General features: G+C 45.8%; 1 protein-coding gene across 1 annotated transcript in view; it reads left to right on the forward strand.

Annotated features, from left to right (window-relative positions):
- Xylt1 (xylosyltransferase 1) overlaps positions 1-19261 on the forward strand; it is a 310008-nt gene extending 290747 nt beyond the window's left edge. Inside the window, exons 10-12 of the mRNA XM_042280277.2 lie at positions 1696-1891; positions 7231-7564; positions 12852-19261. Of these exons, the coding sequence (XP_042136211.2) occupies positions 1696-1891; positions 7231-7564; positions 12852-13174 (853 nt within the window). The 3' untranslated portion in view covers positions 13175-19261. The remainder of the gene's footprint in view (positions 1-1695; positions 1892-7230; positions 7565-12851) is intronic.
- The last annotated feature ends 1558 nt before the right edge of the window (positions 19262-20819 follow it).

A 20819-nucleotide genomic window follows, 5' to 3' on the forward strand; every position in this document is an offset into this window, starting at 1 on the left:
TAACATTAAAAATTGTGCCCACATTTCAAGTGCTCAGCAGTTACTGGTGGCTACCACATTGGGCAGCACAGATACCCCACACCTCCACCACCTGAGAAAGCACTGCCAAACAATGCCAAGCAACTGCAACAGCACAGGGCCCAAGGCTTCCTACCCACGATGATCCCATCTAAAGTGCAGCGTGAGCCATGAAGACCCAGCAATCTGAAGAAAGCTGGTTCTTTCTGCAGAGCCCCAGAGGCATCCCAGTAACGAGGCAGTGATTTCGAGAGGTGCGTCAACACGGGAAGGAGGCTTCCCCAACCATTCTAATTGAACATAAAGACTTCAGACTCCAGATCGGAAGCAGAGGGAAGCCTGCGCTTAGCAGAGAAGGGACAGTGATTTGTGGAACGCTGTTATTAGGGAGCCGCGGCAGCCTCTTATCGCTGTGCAATTTACACGCTGCAGAAGTGGCAGCTTTTTATTTTGCAAGTGGAGAGTTGCTGGTCTCCACGGCTCACTCTTCCATTCTCCTTTCTGCTCCCCATTTCCACCTTTTCCATGCTAAGCTTTCGAGCCCTATCTAGCCAGCAAATCTGTACGGACCAAAGGCCCGCAATTTAAAACAAGCTTCCTATTGGAAACTGGATGGTTGCAAGGATGTATTGGCAGTAATTTTTAGAAAAAGAAAAAGAGTCTTAAGGAAGACAGGAACAAGAAGATAAATCGGTGTTTCTGACAAACTGGGGTACTAGATAAAGAGTTTTAGAGGGGTGTGTGTGTGTGTGTGTGTGTGTGTGTCAGGGTAAATAAATATGAATTCCAAGAGAATAACAAATATTTTATAGTCTACTATTATCCATCAATAGAGCACTGCTTCTATAAAATACCATGTTCTGTGACACACTCCTATCCACACAGACACACACAGTCTTATTTTTAGAGATGAGTGTGCTCAGGAAGTCCAATGGCACAAAAGCATAGCATATATGTTACGATTCCAGCTGCATAATATTCATGAGGCTGGGGAGATGTCTCTATCAGTAAAGTGTTTGCCACATGAGTGTGAGAACATAAGTTCAGTCTTGCAGAACCCATATTCAAAAAGCCAGACATAGTGGCAGGTGCTTGGTTATAACAGCACTGGTGAGGTCTCTAGGGTTTGCTGGCCAGCTAGTCTAACCCACTTGACAAACGATAGGTCAATGATAGAACCTGCCTCTAAAAACAAGGTGGAAGACACCTAAGGAATGACATCTGTGGTTAGAGTTAGCCTTCACATGCATGTACCTCCACCTTCACATACACATATTAGCCAGCCCACTAGGTAACATGTATGCAAATACATACATTGAAAACGAGGCTAGAGGAAAAGGCACCAACAGAAGTATTCAGGCATCATTTCACTCTCTGGTACTCAGCACTCAATAGATATCTGTGAATTGGTGTTATTTATGGGAACAGGCATCAAAAGCAGTGATTTCTTTTCTTTATTGTACTTTCCTATAGTCAGCATGTTTTCCATTTATCACTGGTTAAAAAAAATTATTTGCAAATACATAGACTCTAGATTCATAGATAGCAGCTTTCAGACTGATGCAGATCAAGGTAAACATTGGATTAACAGGGCCTATTATAGGAGCTAGACCACTGTAAAGTGTGGGGGCCTCATGGTAACACTGCACACCTCATATCCTGATCCTATGTTTGTAGGTACTACCCAATGGGCCACCCAGCATCTGTCCATCTCTACTTCCTTGCTGACCGTTTCCAGGGCTTTTTGATCAAGCACCACGTGACTAACCTTGCTGTGAGCAAACTGGAGACACTGGAGACGTGGATGATGCCAAAGAAAGTCTTCAAGATCGCAAGTCCCCCCAGTGACTTTGGGAGGCTTCAATTTTCTGAGGTAAGAGGCCGAAGAATGTCAGTCTTAATTGTCTCCTTACGCTCTCTTGCTGGCCTCTGTGCTTCACCTGACACTTAGTGTTGGAAATTGAGAAAGAGAGTGTTTGTAGAGCCATAAAGATGAGCTTATTCTGTTCCTGGAGACAATTTCCCAGTCGCATATACCGGAACCAGCATCATAAACAATGCAAACAGAAAGGTATAGTACTGTGTCAACATCTTGGAACAGAATCAGCTTAGAAGTATGGTCTATTGTTTTAAGGCCAATTTTATTCTCTTATTTTTGCATCCCATCCATTGATTTCTTCTAAGCCCATTTTAGTAATGAGCCAGTAACAAGGCAGCTTTCTCATGAAGTCATGGCATTAGTACCATTTAATGGATTAGGTGAGGTTTATGGACGTCTAACTATTTTCTAAATAACTGCTAAGACATGGAAAATCACAAAATTGATTCCACATCTCACTGGCCACAAATTCCATGCTTCATTTTATACCGTTATTTTTCCCTTTTTCCTACCACAGGGGCTAGCTCCTAAACTTTAGAAGTAGGTGGGCTGGTGGCCATGTAAATGAATAAATAGATAGATGGGTGAATGGACAGATGGAGCTGATTGGTTTTATTAGATGAACTGTCAAACAAATGGATGGAGGATTGAAGCATGGGAGTATAGGTGGGTATATGAATGGACAGATGGATTGATGGGTGACAGATGGACAGACAGATAAGTGATGGAAGGGTAGGCAATAGGATGGATGATGATGGATGATGGGTGGATGGATGGATAGACAGACAGATGCAAAGATGAACAGATGGATGAGAAATGGACAGACATGTAAATTAATGTACATATAGGCAACAAGATGGATTGATGATGGATGGATGGATGGATGGATGGATGGATGGATGGATGCATGGATGCATGGATGCATGGATGGACAGGTGGATGGGTAGATGAATGGACAGATAGAAGTATGAACAGATAACGGATGGGTGGATGGATAGATTGGTGAACAGAAGTGTCAGAGATGGTTGAGTAGGCTAACTGCAGACGTATGAATCCATAAAATGTTGCTCACCTCTGCTCACAATAGCATCAGCTTTTAGAAATGTTTTTGGTTTGTGTGATGACTTACTGGTACATCCTTGTCACATCATCCCTGCCTGCAGACCCTGAAGGCCCCACATGATCTGGTACTGTTTGCCTCTCCACCCTTGTCCAATACTACATTATTTCTTGCTCACAGTTTCTGTGTCTTTGTCAAACACAATGTCCTTATTCTTGACTTGAGCTTGTCATGTCCCTTTGCCTAGACTGCTTTCTCACGGGTTGTCCTGTATGTTTCAGTCTTTTATTTTTCAGTCATTCTGATCTAAATCCAAAGAGGTACCTTCAGAGACACCTCCCCTGACTAGCCCCTTGTATCACAATGGCAACATTAAACACCTACTACTTCCTTAATTGCCTCTTTTAGAATTTACAATGCCATCTTGCTGATTTATGAACATGTCTTGATTTTACACCAGAAAACTGGACCTCTATCTATCACTCACTGCTGCATCCTCTGCACATATCCTTAGTAGAAGAGCCATGTCATTAGTAGGTGCTGAATACCGTTGAATGAATGTGACTGTCCCTGGGGCTGGGAAATGCTGGAAGGGAGTATGATGGAGCTTGGGCCTCATGACCTCCACAAATATGTTTGAGTGCCAGGTTAAGGTTGAAGAGTAACCTTTGATATGCAGGAACTTGAGAGTCTAGGAGGATGAGGGAGAAATCTCACCTGCTTATGTTTCCTTGCCGGTCCTTCTTCGCTCACTGGGGGCCTGTCTCTTTGCTTTGCCCCATGACTGAATAGATTCCCTGTCAAACAAGCATGGATGAGTTTCTTGTAAACTCATGTTTTTAAGGAAGGTTCCATGGGGATTGACTAGCTCTGAAATGCTATGGCAGCCAGGCCCATAAATTACTGGAGTTAGCAGGGCAATTAGGTACTGCTCCAGTTGGATTCTGTTCTGGGGTCCCAAGCAGCCCATTGAAGACATTCATGTCCCGTTAAAGAAATGAATGCCTGGGGTCTGGGCTTTCCCTGTTTATCAGACAGCTATTGGGTCACTGGGTACCTCTGGCAGTGACAAGAGATAGTTGGCCGTCACATGGCTAGTCATTTGTGAATGTTTTCACTATGAATCCCACAGCCCTGGTGAGAGGACAAGTAATTCCACCATTAGCAATGCAGGCACAGGAGGCAGAGGCCCCAACCTTGTGTGTAGAACCTTTTTGGTCATGTTTATTTAATGGCAAAGGTACAGAGCTAAGCAAGAAGGAAGGAAGACCTAAAGGGCCACTTATAAACAGTGTAAGGGTACCCTTGATATTATCATGGTCTCAGGATCTTTTATAGTGGCAGATGGTCAACTGAGAGATTTCTCTAGCATGCTAGCCCATGCCATTGATTGGAGAAACGGGTGCTCACCAAGGACCTACAATATGCTAGATTTATGAGAGACAGTCGTGAGCCAGACAAGCTGTCTATTGTGATGGAACTGAATTCTGCTGGGGCAGGCAGACAAGTAGTGAGTGAAGAAAAAATAGTTCACCTAGTGGCAAGTATTTCAGAACAAAAGGAAATCTATTCATGTGGTTGCTCAGGCTCAGGAGGCCAGTGAAGGCAATCTCTAATAGGATGGTTTCTTCTGGAAGGCTTTTAAAAATAGATCAGGTTCAAGCTGACACTTGTAAAAGAGCCATATCATCCATGGGAAGATCTAGAACATTCTGAGTGGAGAACAGAGCATAGGCAGATGTCCTGAGATTCTGAGCAGAAGCTTGGCATGCTGAAGAAGAAAAAGCAAGGCCAGAGCATGATGAATGAATGAGATGGAGAGTGGTTGAGGTCATGGTTGATGATGATGGGGTTAGGAGCTGGGGAGCAGTATAGGAGACTTGAACTTGAACATTTATTTGAACTTCTGCAATAGCCCATTTTGCAATGAATGATTGTAGACTTTCACACTAAGGCAATGTGGATGATGACAGACATGACAGAGGTGACAGAAATGGGCTGGTGAGGGGGAGACTCCCTCTCCTCACACTTCGAGCAGGAGGCATGTGATATACTTCATGCTCCTTGGTTTAAGACAAGGCCCCATTTTTTGCAAGCTGATCCACACTCTCCAGCTTAAGTGACTCTGGGAATACAAATTTCAGGTAACTGTCCACCCCCATTCCTTTAGAAAATATAAGAGCAATGCTCCAAAGAGTTCCCTGAGCAGTTACAATTCATTCTGTATGACCCCAGCATGGCTTTGTGACCATTCTTATTTTTGTTGTTAGTAGTGTTACAAGAGTGGGTGTCCAGAGTATGGTTATAAAGAGAAGTCTGTCTGCTCAACCCTGATCATTAAGTATGTGTTCAAGTTTAAGGTAGGTAGCTAGATAGGTAGGTAAATAGATGGATGGATACACAGACAAACAGAATGACCAGTAAATGATAGAGTAATACACAGATATTTAGACATGATGGATGGATTGATGGATGGATGGATGGATGGATGGATGGATGGATGGATGGATGGATGGATGGATGGATGGATGGATGGGTGGGTGGGTGGATGGGTGGATGGGTGGGTGGGTGGATTTCTTGGTTGATGATATTTGGGATAATATATACATGAGATATTGTTTCATGGGACATAGATACTATGAAATAAATAATTAATAGGTATTGCATATTGGCAGGAGATGGATGGATGGGTAGATGTATGGACAGTTGGATGGATGGATAGATGGATGGATGGGTGGATGGATGGATGGACAGACAAATAGATGATCCATTACTGGTAGACTTCTTGGACTCGCACAACAAGTTATTGGTTCTGAGTATCAGTTTCATCTGCACACTGAGAATAGTGACAAAGTTCTCCTCTTCACAGATAAGAATATCACATGAGCAGGTAGATGCAGATGCTCCACTTCATACCTGGCCAGTGCGAGCCTTTGGTGTCGACGTGGAACTATGTGTCCTAGGTGAAGAATGGACATAGTAATTCCAGGCAAGAACACAGAGAAAGAAGTTCAGCTACTGTTTGTTGTGCATGTACAGGAACTTCTCCAGTGGACTTGTATAGCCACACCTTCACCTCAATCTGAACACATGCAAACAGAGAGAGAGAGAGAGAGAGAGAGAGAGAGAGAGAGAGAGAGAGAGAGAGAGAGAGAGAGAGAGAGAGAAAGCACAACTTTACATTGTGTTCAGTGTCTGCCACCGACATACCTATGTGCACACGTCAGAAACACTAAGCCACTCCTCTTAGGGAGCACCCCCCTTTTTTTAGTAAGAAGATCCTCTCATTTAATTTGATCTAAACCATCAACATAGCCCAGTACCAAGGATCAATGTGACTAATTCACTTTCTTGCCAAGCAATTTACTTACCTATTGGGCAAGCATTGCTTGAGCACCTACCATGTGCTCAGCCCTCTGGGGGGAACCATAGAAGAGTTGAGATCCACACAGAGCAGGCTCTCTTCTCACAGGCTTACATTACAGCAGAGGGGAGTGATGTGTTAAGGTGTTCAGGGAGTCATAAGGATACCTATCAGATAAAGGGCTGGCTATGAAAAGGTGTGAGGAGGTAGGGTATTCCATTCGGAGATCAGGCGGGGTGGCTTGGTAAGTTAAAAGGCCTGGAGGAAGGCACATATGGAGCAGGATAGGTAGATGGTGGTGGAGGGAAAGAACACTTGGGGACCATAGTGAGGGGTTAGTACAGACCCAGGGACAGTAAGAAGCCCTGAATAATGAACAGCATGTGACAGCTCCCTGATTCCCGAATGCAGAGTAGCTTGAAGGTGACAGAGTGGAAGGAGGAAAGCCAAGAGGCTTGCCATGCAGCCACCCAGATGGTGCATGGGAAGAGTGAATGTAAGGCATGTCCCGTCTCCCGGGTCCAGAGCAGAATGCTTTGGAGAAGCCAAAGCCAGGCCTCCACCCTTATGCATAAGGACCACACCAAATGCAGGTGTGCCACTTGTGGAAGCAGAGGCCCAAAAGGAGCCCAGCCTCACCAGCTGAGTGGGAGGCTATTACTTGGAATGGCATGCAGGACAGTGTTTATTCACACTCGCATCTGGTTCATGGGTTCAAGGTTTGGAGTCAAAGCACACAGCATGGTCTTGGCACACCGGGGTGCCGGTGCCCTGGAGTCCCAACCTGAGCAGAAGTTCCATGAGTCCCAGGTGACGTGGAGCCTCAGTCTCCTCATCAGTGAAATGGGTTAGTGCAACCATGGACCTTCCTGGGACTCAGTGGTTTCAGGATTTGTTTTCCTGTTTCAGGTTGGCACTGATTGGGATGCCAAAGAGAGGCTGTTCCGGAACTTCGGCGGTCTCTTGGGGCCCATGGATGAGCCCGTGGGGATGCAGAAATGGGGAAAGGGACCCAATGTGACTGTGACTGTTATCTGGGTGGATCCTGTCAATGTCATCGCAGCCACCTATGATATCCTGATCGAATCCACTGCGGAATTCACACACTACAAACCCCCCTTAAATCTGCCTCTGAGGCCTGGGGTCTGGACAGTAAAAATTCTCCATCACTGGGTGCCGGTTGCAGAGACCAAATTCCTTGTCGCACCTCTGACCTTCTCCAACAAGCAGCCCATCAAACCAGGTGAGTACTCTCAGAGTCCTTGCAGAGGAGAGCGTCCATCCTCATGGACCCCAGGAATCCCATGCCCAACATGGAACATGGGACTGCCTTGCAAACAGCAAAACTTCCCCATCTGGGATTTTTTTCTCTACTTGTTTACCCTATAGAACTTGTTCATTCCTTCTCTGTGCACAGAGGCAAAGCCATCTGTGTGAGTATTTGTCAGCTGTGGGCCCACTGGACTTCCACAAGGCTTTGCTCATATTTAAGACAAGATGGGGACTAATCCTAGGCACACACTGAGTTTTAGCATGGCTTCTTGGCTGCTTAGAAAATAATAATTACTGTTGGAATTCTGCTCATAGAAAATGTGATACCCTAAGTAAAAAGGAGAAACCACACACTGGTGGAAGATATTTGCTCCCTAAAATACACTAAAAAATCTCATAAATAAGAGTTTGGCAGACTATGAGCTCCAGTCAAATATGGCCACTTTTGGTCTTTGTAGACATCTCACAGGAACTGGTCATGAGCACTTGTGGACATCATGCCTATGTCTACTTTGGGGCTTTGGTGGCTGACACCAACAGTTGGGACAGAGACCGTGTGGCTTGAAAATCAGTCATTTATCCTCTGAAGATGGTGACTGCCATTGGCAGCTAGAGAAGAGAGAAGAAAGGAAAGAGAAAGTATAAATTCCCCAACATGTGTATAACATAAAAAACCTTTCCCTTGTTAATAATGAGAGATCATATTGAAATATAGAAACAAAAAGCAGTTCCAAAGTGGGAAATAAACGTGTGCTTGTGACAGTTGGGCAGTGTCATAGGGCAGGTCAGAGATGCAAGGGCATATAGCCAAGTCTCCTGAGAGATGAATGTGTAGGATGAGTTTGGGGGATGGGTGAACCCCTTCTCCTCGTATTGAACATACACACACCCACCACACAGAAGTCCCACACTTAGGTATAGGCTCAAGCAGAAATAAAGGAAAGAATCATAGCAGAATTGTTCATAGAACACAGGACCTCAAACAATCTGTAAGTTTCCACACACAAAAGGATAGTGTATAGTCTGCTTACACAGTAGAGTCTCATGTAGTGGAGACAGCAGTAAAGGCTAGCTAGCACGTGCAACTGTAAAGCATGATGGATGAGGAAACCCCATCAATAAGCAAGCCATAATTAAGATTACTTCATTTAAGTTTCAAAACTAGGAAAGTCAACAATATATTAAGTATTTCAGGATTAATGTCTCAGCAGGAAGCTAAAACAGAAAGGCAGCTGCTAACATATGCCTCTGGCCATTGCTTCACAGTGTGCATGGAGGACAGAGAGAGGGGCACTTAACCCCTAATGGCCCACTTGTTTTTATTCCAGGCAAAGGGTTTACACTTGAATTTCTATTTTTCCTTCACCTTCTTTTGTCAATAAAATCTTGCGTTTCTTTGTTTTGTTTGTTTGTCTGTTTAGCTAAATTCTTACCCTTCAGATAAGACCACTGTAGACATTTAGAGCACATCTTTCTAACATCTTTTTGCAGCCTTTTAAATCATAAGCACAAGCATGTATCTTAAAGCACAGAAACATGGTTAGAATGCCATGGTACATTCTGTACCAAACAGAAATTGTAGCTTTCTCAGTCAGTGTGTGCAAGTTGCCAGCCACAGGGATTCCACAGTCAAAGAGCTACAGGCTGTTCCTTACTGGACATGGTACCTTCGGTTGTCTGATGATGACATTGTTACAGAAAGTTCCACAAGGAAGATTCTGGAACGTGAAATTATATGTGCCCAGGCTCACAAGACAAACTCATAGAAACAGGATTTCTGAGACTCCCAGTACAAACAAACACCCCTCAGTGTCTATATAGAATTGGTTCCAGATTCTTCCTTGATAACTAATGCACATTCTCCCGTTTACAGTAGATCATCTCTAGATGGCTCTTTATGCCTAATACAATATGGATGTATACACACAGCTGTGGCATGTTGCTTAAGGGATGATGACAAGAAGAACAATGTGGGCATGGTCAGCGCGCGCACGCGCACGTGCACACACACACACACACACACACACACACACACACACACACACACAATTTTCCCCAGGAACTTCCCTGAGTAACAGAGAGGGATCGGTATCTGGACAGTCCATCTGCGTGTTACACAACACAAGCCCAGGAGCTAGATGCACATGACAGTCCTGCTAAGTGGGAAGCATTCTTGGCAGGCACCAAGTGCTGTACTGATAACGAGGGCCAGGAAGGCATAGATGTGGGATGGATGCCTGCAATCCTGAAAATAGGGTCTTGGCATGAATTCTGATAGCTCTTGCTAAGTCTTTGGGCTGAAGAAGCCAATATCTAGATACCTGGTATTTTCTTGAGATTGAAGCCTGGGCCTCCATTCCAGAATCAGCCAAGGCAGAGCCTATCTACTTAATGTCTTCAAGTGTTCCTTCATGGGGCACCCATTGCATCCCTGAAGATTTAAAAGCCAAGTGTGAAGAAGGGAGATAGGAATCACACATCCTCCCTGCCTCAAGTACAGTATAGGACAGTGCAAAAGATGCTCTCAATCCACCCATCCCAAGAGAGAAGCCCAGCACCCTGATCATGGTCCTAGTCTCTCCATTTTTCCTTCTGTGATTTCCAGGGAGTCGGGAGCTGTTCCCACCATTCCCAGAAGAACCTTGGGGTCAGTCCTACCCCGGAGGAAACAGTTCCCCTATTGGCAGTAATTGTATTTGTTAATGAGACGAGGAACACTGAGGTGGGAGTAATGCAATTTGAGAAATGATTCATCTTGAGTAATTTGCTATTGTTGCATCCCCAGTAATCTCAAGAAATCTGATGAGGTGGAATTGAGGAAAATTTAATTATGGAGGCAAGCCTCCAAGCTGATGCCATAATGCCATTTCCCACATTAACCTCATTTCTCATAAAGTGCTTTTTTTTTCATGCATCAACCACAGTATTTTGCTCCCAATATTCAATGTCTGTTAGCTGTTCCTTTTGCTTTGGATTGTCCTGCCTTTTGTCAGCCTCAATTACCTGCTCCTACCTCTGCAGGGTAGAAGCACAAAGAGACTCTCATAGAGAAGTTAGGACATGTACCAAAGACAGAAGGCCCTGTTCCCCTGGCACATCCTGCTGGTGCTACCAACCCTGTGTTCCAGTATCCTGGCTATGGCCAAAACCTAATTTATTGGAATTTAACTTGACTAAGAATAAGAACCTCTTCAAATAGGACACACCTTGTTTGTCTCCTTCACCCCCAAACTCTTACAATTTCTTTGTCCTCCCTTTAGCCTGAAGAAGACTCAACAGTTCTCTTGTGTGTCCCTGGCTTTGATTACAAACTCTGAATTTGTAACCAAGCCTCCTATGGGTCTAACTAACTTGTGCCAGGTTGAGTGTCCATATTTGCCATATATAAGGACAACAAGCTTTCATAAGGCTGGTGCCAAAATAAAAAGATAACAACCCTGCCTTAGCAGTGAGCTAGTGGTTGAAACTGCATAGAGCATCGTGGTAGACAGCACAGCTTTGGAGTCAGATCACTCTGGATTGAGCTGACTACAGCATCTGTTTCCTCATCTATAAAATGAATGAGATAAAACCAGCCCTATCATTTTCTGAGTGATGGGATCATGAATTAATAACAGTCAATGCATTACCCCCAGAGTACACAGGAGGCATCCTCTCCCCCCCCCCACCCCGCATCTTATCAATGAGGAAACTAGGACACAAGTCAGAAGTCACACACCTTATATGTGGGATTTGGATCCTGAGGCCATTCAGCCCAACTAGATCCCACAGGCAGAAAGGCTGACATCCAGGAGGTGATCAAAAAGTCAGAAGTCAGAGCTGTAAAAAGGGCACCCCACCCCCCTCTGGCCCACACTGCATGCTTCCAAGGACCACTTTGCAGTACTGAGTTCACACGCCATCCTTTGGACCAGGCTACCAGGGAAGCAAGAATCTGCAGCTTCTCCAGAGTTTATGGCAGTCACTTGGCAGCCACGCCTTGGCTTTGAGGCCAACAGACTTGAGTTCACGTTCTGGCTCCAACAATCATTACTTACGTGATTTGGTAATAAGGCTTCACCTTTGCTGTTCCCTCTACCTGGAATTCTCCTCTCTGGCCTTATACATATCAATCAATACTTCATTCAAATGTCATCTCCTCAGGAAAGTCTTCCCTGCCTATCCCAGACTATTCTCTAAGCCAGAGCATAGCAAACATTTCCCATAAATGATACATAGTGAGTATTTTCAGCTTTTTAGAAAAAAAAAATGCTGCCTCTGTCTTAACTACACACATTCGCTAGCAAGCATTCCAGAACAGTAGTGGAGACTACATCAGCAAGCAGGCAGAGCAGTGTTCCTATGAAACTTTACAAAAACAGAAGGTGGGCTGGATTTGGCTGAAGGTCCAAGCTATGCTGGGCTCAGTTTCCTGCTTATCACCTTTGTGACGTTAATCACTACTTGAAATGACTTTCATTACCCGCTCGTGTATTTCCTCACCATTGACAATCCTTCTCCACTCTGAACTTGATGTATTTGGGTGCCACTGTAGCTCCACCTCTCTGGCTCTCTGGCTCATCCCACCATCTAGCACAGAAGCTGGTTACTACATTTAGCACATCTGTGCCCAAGAAATAAATCATCCATCACTTTTCACATCAGAGAGGTTTAGTACAAAGCAGATGCCGAAAATGAAGTGTTGAGGGACCGAGGAGGTAGCTGAGTCTGTGACATGTTTGTCATCAAGCAAGGGGACCTGAGTTTGCATCCTCAGCACCCACATAAAAAGCCATGTGTAGAGACATGCAACTGAGACCTCAGTGCTGGGTGCTGAGCAGGTTGATCCCTGGAGCTCAGCGCCAAACCACCACATAACTGGACAGATGAGCTGCAGATTGAGTAAGAGACCTGTCTCAAAAATAATAAGGTATTGAGATGGCTCAGTGGGTAAAGGCATTGCCCTGGTAAAGAAGCAGACCCCCATACACATGCACACACACACACACTCATGCACCCACATACACACACACTACACATAAGTAAAAGTAACAAATCAATCTTGAAAGAATGGATTGTTTAATCAATAAATGTCTGGACCACTGAACATAACCCATAAGTGTGTGTCAGTAAGTAAAGGTGCCATGCCCTGCATACATGAGGTTGTCCAGTGAGTTCAGGGAGCTGATGCCCAGTGTACCTTGTTGCACTGGTTCACAGTAAGTAGATACTTGGTTGATGACTCTTCTAAACACCTCCTTGTTTCCTTTGGCTTTCAGAGGAGGCACTGAAGCTGCACAATGGGCCACCTCGCAGTGCCTACATGGAGCAGAGTTTCCAGAGCCTGAACCCGGTCCTCAGCCTGCCCATCAATCCTGCCCAAGTGGAGCAGGCCCGGAAGAATGCAGCCTCCACTGGGACAGCACTAGAAGCCTGGCTGGACTCGCTGGTGGGCGGGACTTGGACTGCCATGGACATCTGTGCCACAGGCCCCACCGCCTGCCCAGTCATGCAGACCTGTAGCCAGACAGCCTGGAGCTCCTTCAGCCCTGACCCCAAATCAGAGCTAGGTGCAGTCAAGCCTGATGGCCGGCTCAGGTAGCAGTGGCCACATGGGACCAATGGAGCCTCAATCCCGGCCTCCTCCCTTGTGTGGGGGTTGCCTTTTGTACAAGGATCTCTGCTGACTGTAGAACGATAAAGAGAGGGTTTGGAGGCCAGAGAAGAGTCAGCCTGTATTTGTCAGGCTGACCTCTGGAGTAGGTGACTCCGTCCCAGGGCCACAGTGGTCTCCCCTCTTCCGGTTGCTTCTCAGTCCTGCGGGCTCCTGTTCTCTCCCTCCGATGGCCTGCACTTGTCCCCTTACAAGTGAGTTTTCAACTTTTATTTTGAGCAGCAGAACTTTGTTTACTCAGCACAGTCAGAGGTGGAAGTGCAAGATCAGGATGAAATCTAGGCTGCTCTGGTTGAAGCTGAGTTGTGTGAGGTTCCTTCCTGAAGCTCAGCCTACCAGGTGATGCTTTCTCCAAGGGCATCTCCAAGGTACCTCTTCTGAACCCAAGGGCTCTGTTTAAGCCAGTTAGACAAGCACTGCCCTGACCAAGGGTGGGATCTCCATCCTGGCCCTTCCATTTATCTCTTGATTTCTGTGGCTGGGAAACCCTGTGCCCATGCTAAAAGCAGCAAGCTGCTGGTGGCCACACTCCTGGCCTTCCCAGGGAGGCGGAGATGTGGGAGAATTCCAAGGTTCCTGTTGCCGCTCAGTGAGCTATTTTTCCCTGCAAACCAGAGAGGTTCAGGAAAGCCTTTTGATATGACGTGGCCAAGGTTCCCTAGACATGTGACTGCCAACTTGCCATCTGTCCAGGTCAGCCTCTTCCAAGGCTGTCACAACTGGTAGCAGGAACAGGGTAAAACATAGAGAGCTAGACTTTCAATTCTCCTACCTGCTCCTGGGCTGGGAGACAGCTACTGTGGTCTCTTTGGTACTCAAAGGGGAGCAGTGGAGAACCAAGGCTCTGAATCTCAACGGGGGGTTCCTTGGACCCAAGCTTCTAAGCTGGATGGCAACACAGAGGCACCCCTTCTATTCTGAGGTCAGGTACCCCAAACCTTTGTGAACTGTGCACTTGGTGCTGTTGACTGTGACCAAACTGCATGGATCAGACTTATTTCACCCAGGAACAAACATTTCAGATCGGGTCCTTCATTTCATACCCTTCCTCATCTAGGGTGCCAACAGGCTCGGTCTGGCTAAACCACATAGGAGGAAGGTTGAGTGTCAAAATAGGGAAGGTGGTTCAAAAAATAGTGTTATTCATATTGCTTGAGTTACCAGAAACCCAAGGGTTTTCATTGCCATGTGTATTCTGGGGAGGACATTGAGGAAGAGCATCCGCTTCCTCATTGAGTCTCCCAAAAGATAAAGTTCTCTGGGGAAAGTTGTGTCCATCCTTATATCTCTCCCAGCATGGATAAGAAGGTACTGAAGTCCACCTTGACGGTGCATCCAGTGCACAGCCCCTTCCCCATCTAACATGGCGGGCATAGAGAAGGGACCCTTGGTATTTATTATTTATATGTTTTAGTCAATGACTAATTAGTAGGTGCTGTTTTTTGCAGCTTGTCAATTACGTTATCTTACTAACTAAAATTGCCTTTATTCACAAAAGGCTCCCCCTTCCCTATCTTCCCTGGTCTGCCTGCCTTTCTCTCTCATTTTCACTGTTTCTGTCTCTCAGTGTCGACCCTACACCCTTCTGGCTCTTAGAACAAAGCTGGGGTGCCAGATACCATGGCAGAGTTTCAACCAGTGCCATCACTGTCAAGAAGTTGACCCATGTGGATGGCGGGAACCTCCCTTTTGCACAGGATGTTGGTCTCATCTGTCCCTCTAAATTCAAAAAAAATGTTGGAATGCCTGAGTAACCCCCCTTACTCTGACCCCTGCCCCATGGACAAGGATGAGCTGGGCTTATGGCTTGTGTTGGGGGAGAAGTGTGCCGAGTGTAAAACTCTAGGTCCACCCAGTTGCTCTACACATCGGGCTTCTCATGACCAGTTTAACCATGAGCACAAGCTTCCCTAGCAGAGGAAGACAGAATCCTTCCAAGAGTGATTGGTCTTAGGAGGAGGGCTGAGGACCCAGCCAGGAGAGCTCAGGAGGTAGCTACTGTCTGCTGGTCGTGGAGCCATCAGGCGGCTTTCTTGAAAAACCCATAGAGTTTACACTGGTTTTACAAACACATGGTATCCCATTCTCCCAATGCCTCCAGTCTTTGCCTTGGTCAAAGCTCCCCTGGGACTGTGAAACCTCTGGGAGTCCCCCTCTTCACCCCTCTTCTGCTAGAGATTTGTGTATTCTGTCCTGGAAGGTCCCTGGGAGCCACAGACTATGAGACCCAGTGACACTCAATGACATTTTCCATACTGGAACTAGTTGGGAAGGGCAAAGCTGACTTTGTATCCCCAGCTTCTTCCTCACCCACCACAACTAATTTGAGGTTTTGTGTCCTCTGTTTTGGACCCACAAAATCATTTTCACAGATAGTGCTTTTAGTTAAAAAAAAATGGAGAATTTAAAACAAGTTCATCATAATTTAAGAAAAGATTTCCTATGGAAAATGGCTTAAATCCTTATTTGTTGATGTCTTCCTGCTGAAAACAATGTGTTTATTGGAGGCCATGGGTAAAACAACAGCCTTGGGAGGTGGCTGCCTGAGGGTTTTAGAAGCACACAACCATCATCTCTAGGAACCTTTAAGTCTGCAGTCTGCAAAAGCAAGAAGCCATGGGTTTAACTCCTGGCCAGGGTCCTGGACAGTTTGGAAGGCTGAGAGGGAAGTTGGGCATCCCTTATGGGGAGAAGGATTTTAGACAGCACCTCTCTATGCCTTTTGTTAGCTACCCATCCCAAAGCTTACTTCCTGGGCTCTGCAGAAAGCAGTCATCTCCGAGAAGGAAGGGGACAATTCCCAATGAATGCTGGTTTATAGATAGATAAGAGGATGTTGACTGGAACTGTGACCTCTCTGTCAAGACAATCCTTAACAGAGAAGAGCAATCAACGGCCACAAAGTGTAGAACATGAAGAAGATGCCATGTACAGCCAAGTTCATGAGGGTTCAGATCAGCAGTTGCTGACAGCATTGAGAATAGACTGGAAACTAGTATCAACCCAGTCAGCGTGAGCATGCAGAAAAGGCCTGGCAGGCCAGAGGAACTCTATTGTAGGGGTCATAAAAGCATAATGCGGTCCAGGACACAAGCAGAGATGGGTAAAGCCATGGGTGGAAGACAAAAGGGAATGGTGAGGAGCGTGGTCTTACTGGCATGCACGTGACCCCTCCAGTAAGAAGGGCAGCTGTGGGCTCCCAGCCTGTGAAAGCGAGCGAGAAGGTACAACTCAACAGTGGAGTCTTCCCACTGGTAAGGGAAGCCAGACAGCCAGCTTCTGTTTGTTCACTTTTGCTTTGTTTTAATAGGGAATCTAGTTTTTCATTGTCGCCTACTTTTTCTTTCATTTTCTTTTTGATTTTCATTTTTTGAGACAGGGTTTCTCTGTGTAGCCCTGGCTGTCCTGGAATACACTCTGTAGACCAGGCTAGCTTCAACCTCATAGGGATCCACCTGCCTCTGCCTCCTGAGCGCTGGGATCAAACGTGTGTGCCACCACCGCCCGACTTATTGTGTGTTTTTGTTTTTGTTCTTTTGAAGATGTGGGCAGAAAAGTCAACTTCCATAATTGTGCTCAAGCTAAGTCCTCTCTCTGGAAAAGTGGTTTGAAACGAGGGAGAGTTCAGACAGTAGGGAAGGAAAGAGTCAGGGTTAAGAGCGCAAAGAGGAGAGCTCACATTGGACTGTGGATGAATGGAGGTTTCTGCTTAGTCAGCCCCTTCTCAGAAAGCTTGGCATCTGTGGGAGGGCTGGCTCACGGGGCTCCTCTGATCTGTGCTGAAGAGGAGAGAATGCAATCTGGGGTCTGGGGTGCTGCCTCAGACACAGAGAGACCCTAGTGTGCCCGGGTCCCCACCTTCTGGCATTCCATCAAACCAAGTGGAGATGGCCACAGTGCCATCCATGAGAAGGGACTGGGGAGCACTCAGACCAGCTCCAAAGTCCACATCCATGAGATGAGACTGGGGAGCACTCAGACCAGCTCCAAAGTCCACATCTGAGTTGCCATGCTGCCACTGTGCTGGAAGGTTCTTCAGAAACCATGTGGGGCTGTGCTGGCTCACAAGTAGTCTTCTTTGCTTCTGCCTCAGTTACCTTATGTTGCCCGAGGGTCAACCCCAGGCACTACCTCAATGTCTGCTGAGAAGTTTACCTGGGGGGTAGGGTGGAACAGAGGTGGCTAGTGTGCTGGAGCTGAATGTACAATCTATGCAATCTCTCTCTCTCTCTCTCTCTCTCTCTCTCTCTCTCTCTCTCTCTCTCTCTCTCTCTCTCTCTCTCTCTCCCTCTCTCCCCCCTCTCTCCCCCTCCCTTTCTCCCTCTCCATCCCTCCCTCTCTCTCGCCCTCCCTTCCCTTTCCTCCCTCTCCCTGTCTGTCTCCTTCTCCTTCTCTTTCTCCCCCTTTCTTGTATAAGTTTTAGTTGGGCTTGTTTGTTTGTATGTTTGTCTGTGTGTTTGTTTGTTTTACCTTATAAACAAGATATTCTATAGGACCCTCTTAAGACTGGAGAGGGCTTTTACCCACCACCTGTGTCTACCCCTCCTGTTGTCTTTGGTTCTGTTCTTGCCAAGCCCCACACAGGGAGAAAGTGGCCTCTCTTCTCCCCTCACGTGGCTGGGAATATTCTCACAGCCCAGGCCTGTGGACATCACTAGGAAGCAGGCACTGCCTCTTCCCTCCCCGGCTCCCAGTGCCATCTTCTCCTTTCTGCATTTTTCTCCTACCTCCCACCTTCATCCCCACTCCTCCAAAAAGCCTTAGGTTTCTCCTTTTTGAAATGTGGCCTTAAAATTATTTTTGGAAAGCTGACATCCTCCCCTCTAATTCCCCCCACCATCACAGAAGAGAGAGCATCTTGAAGCCTGCGTGTGTGGCGGCCTCCTGAGCAAAGGGACTGCCAATCTGTAGTCTGCAGATGCACTAGGAATAGCTTAAATGTCGTCTGTAAGAAAAATGTTCTCATATTTTTCCTATGGGCAAAATGAAGTCTTGGGGCTCTTGCAGCTCTGAAGCACCTCTAAACATGTTGCCCTGGCAGTGGGCTGGCATCACCAGCAGGATGCTCACTCCAGTCTCCCCTTCCTCCAAGACCCAGTGACTTTAGGTACTTCATTCAAGGGTAAATCAGGAGCATTTCTCAGTTTATCTCTTCATCTTTCTTGCCTGGAAAGTGACAGCATTAAATATTCCCAGTGGATGGGTCGTGTTCTTGAAGGGATGGTCCACCCACTCCTCTGGACTCCACCCTGAACCCTTCCATCACTCCAGTGCTGATGGAGGCCAAAGACAACCCCAGGGTTTTCATAGGAAATTCACTGGTATTGAGCGCAATTGTCTTTATCCATTTATCTTTTCTTTTAAAGGAAAAGAAGAGAATCTTACTTTGTCAGTAGCATTTGTCCAGATGTTTGTTTCAGAGGCCTCAAGATACGTTATTACTGCCTCCTTCTTTGTTTTCAAAGACATGTGGTGATATAGTTTTTAAAAATAACTATTTTGTTATAGATCATAATATGCATAAAACTGTACAGAAATATTTTGTAATGTATTGATTTTAAAAAAGAGAATCTGTAAATAAAAGTTTAAAAAAAATAAGAGCGAGTTCACATGGCACACGCTGAAAGATGTCGATATTTTGCTATTTATTTAAAGGAGTATTTTAAGAAATATTAAACTATCTGAAGTTGACCAATAATCAAAGTTCTACTCATCCGAATACTTCTCATCAAGGTAGAGTCCAAGTTTCACAAAAAACTGTGTTACCCGCCCACATCTGCCTCTTTCCTTTGTTTTCACATGGTAGAAAACAACAACAAAATTGTGCCTTAGCTGTATTTCTGTCTAGGGGAATTTGTTTCTGTCCAACAAAGCAACATTTTTTTTTTTTGCAGAAAACAGTGGATTATTAAATACTGTATTATACCAAAAACACCACAGGTGTACATAGACGCTTTCTGCCATACTGTGTTTTCAGATGCAGAATTTTAAAATAAAAAAAAAGTGTCTACGGAATCTCATTTTATGGTTACTTTTCAGCAATTTCGGCACCCTCACACAGCCTTGCATTCTCTCCCATGCCCTATGCCATCAACTAGTACTATATTAATTGGCTGTCTCAGCTGGGGTATTCCTCAAAGTTGACACCAACTGGAAGGATGCTGAGATCATAGACATGAGCTGGGATGTGAGGACACTCCCCTTAAAGGTTGCTGTCATCTCCCCAATGGATAAACAGCACCTTCCTGGAAGTGTTTCCTCTAGCTAGGGCAAAAGAATATCATTTTAAACACTTACTTGCAGAGAACAGGGATAATAAGCTGTCCTGTGAAATAGCAGTTTTAATATCCACCTAGAAGCTAGGTCCTGGATGGACTTGGAGCAAGACTGATGCCCTCTTCAGCACACAACGTGTTCTACATCCTCCAGACTGCCTTACCCTTCCCTGCGGCCACACGGCCAACTTTCAGTCAATGGGAAGCTGGGGAAATGGGCTTAGGACAGGTCTACAAACCTCCCACAGGAGCATCTTCTCTCTCCATCATTCCCTACTCAACTCAGATGCTTCCAATTATCTTAATTTGGTGCAGTCACTGCCTTGTCCTATTCTAGTGTTTTCTGGGGAGACATCACAGCAACATCAAGGAGGGAGGAGCCCTAACTCAGCAGGAGCCCTGGATCCTGGATAGACATGAAACTTCACCTGACCTAAATCACCCCTTTTGGCAATGACATGAAAAGAAACCCATGGGGCTGGGGGCACAAGGTGTATATACATGTTCATGTGGGTATAAACGCAGGTATGTTAGGCCAGAGATTGACACTGGGTGTCTTGCTCAGTTGATTTCCACATTTTTTGAGGCAGGATCTCTCATTGAACCTAGAGTCCATTAATTCAGCTAGGATGATTGACCAAGGAGTTCCAGGGATCAATCTATCTTGGCTCCCATCTGCCCCAGAAACATTTTAATATATTTGCTGTGGCAGTTAACTTTGCCTCAAATCTACCCAGCACTAGAAATTATGCTGTTCCCTAAGAAAACTGAGTCATAGCTTCTTCAATTCATTCATAGGTAAGGTTGTAGAGAACAAGATGGCTGAAGCCACTCATAATCATGTCCAGAACCAAGAGCAAGCCATGGGGACCAGTCCTTCCATTCTTAGGATGCTCATATGAAGTTTCTGAGAGCCATGACCAAGGGCTGTGAAGGCCTATCTGGATGCGCTAGGAGATCCCTCCGACTCAACTTCATGGTCGTTATAAGCAAAGACAAGGAATGAGATCCAAGTATTAGCAGCAGGAACAAAGGAAGTCGGCAATTTTTTCAGTTAGACGAGCAGAGGGTCAGCACAGAGAGCCACAGAGGGTCAACCTGAGAGTCAGTTCCCTGAACTGACTGGAGAAAGCGGGTGGGCAGCTCTACTCTGGGGAAGGTGAATGGACCCAGTATGCATTTGACAAGCAGTTACCACTTTCTCTTGCTGCCAACATCTCCTTCCTTCATCCAGAGGTAATTCCTCAAAAGTAGGTTTGGTTGCAAAGAGAGAACAAAGTTCCAACATCTCAGTAAGA

The sequence above is a fragment of the Peromyscus maniculatus genome, chromosome 1, assembly GCF_049852395.1.
Source record: "Peromyscus maniculatus bairdii isolate BWxNUB_F1_BW_parent chromosome 1, HU_Pman_BW_mat_3.1, whole genome shotgun sequence".
NCBI classification, from domain to species: domain Eukaryota; kingdom Metazoa; phylum Chordata; class Mammalia; order Rodentia; family Cricetidae; genus Peromyscus; species Peromyscus maniculatus.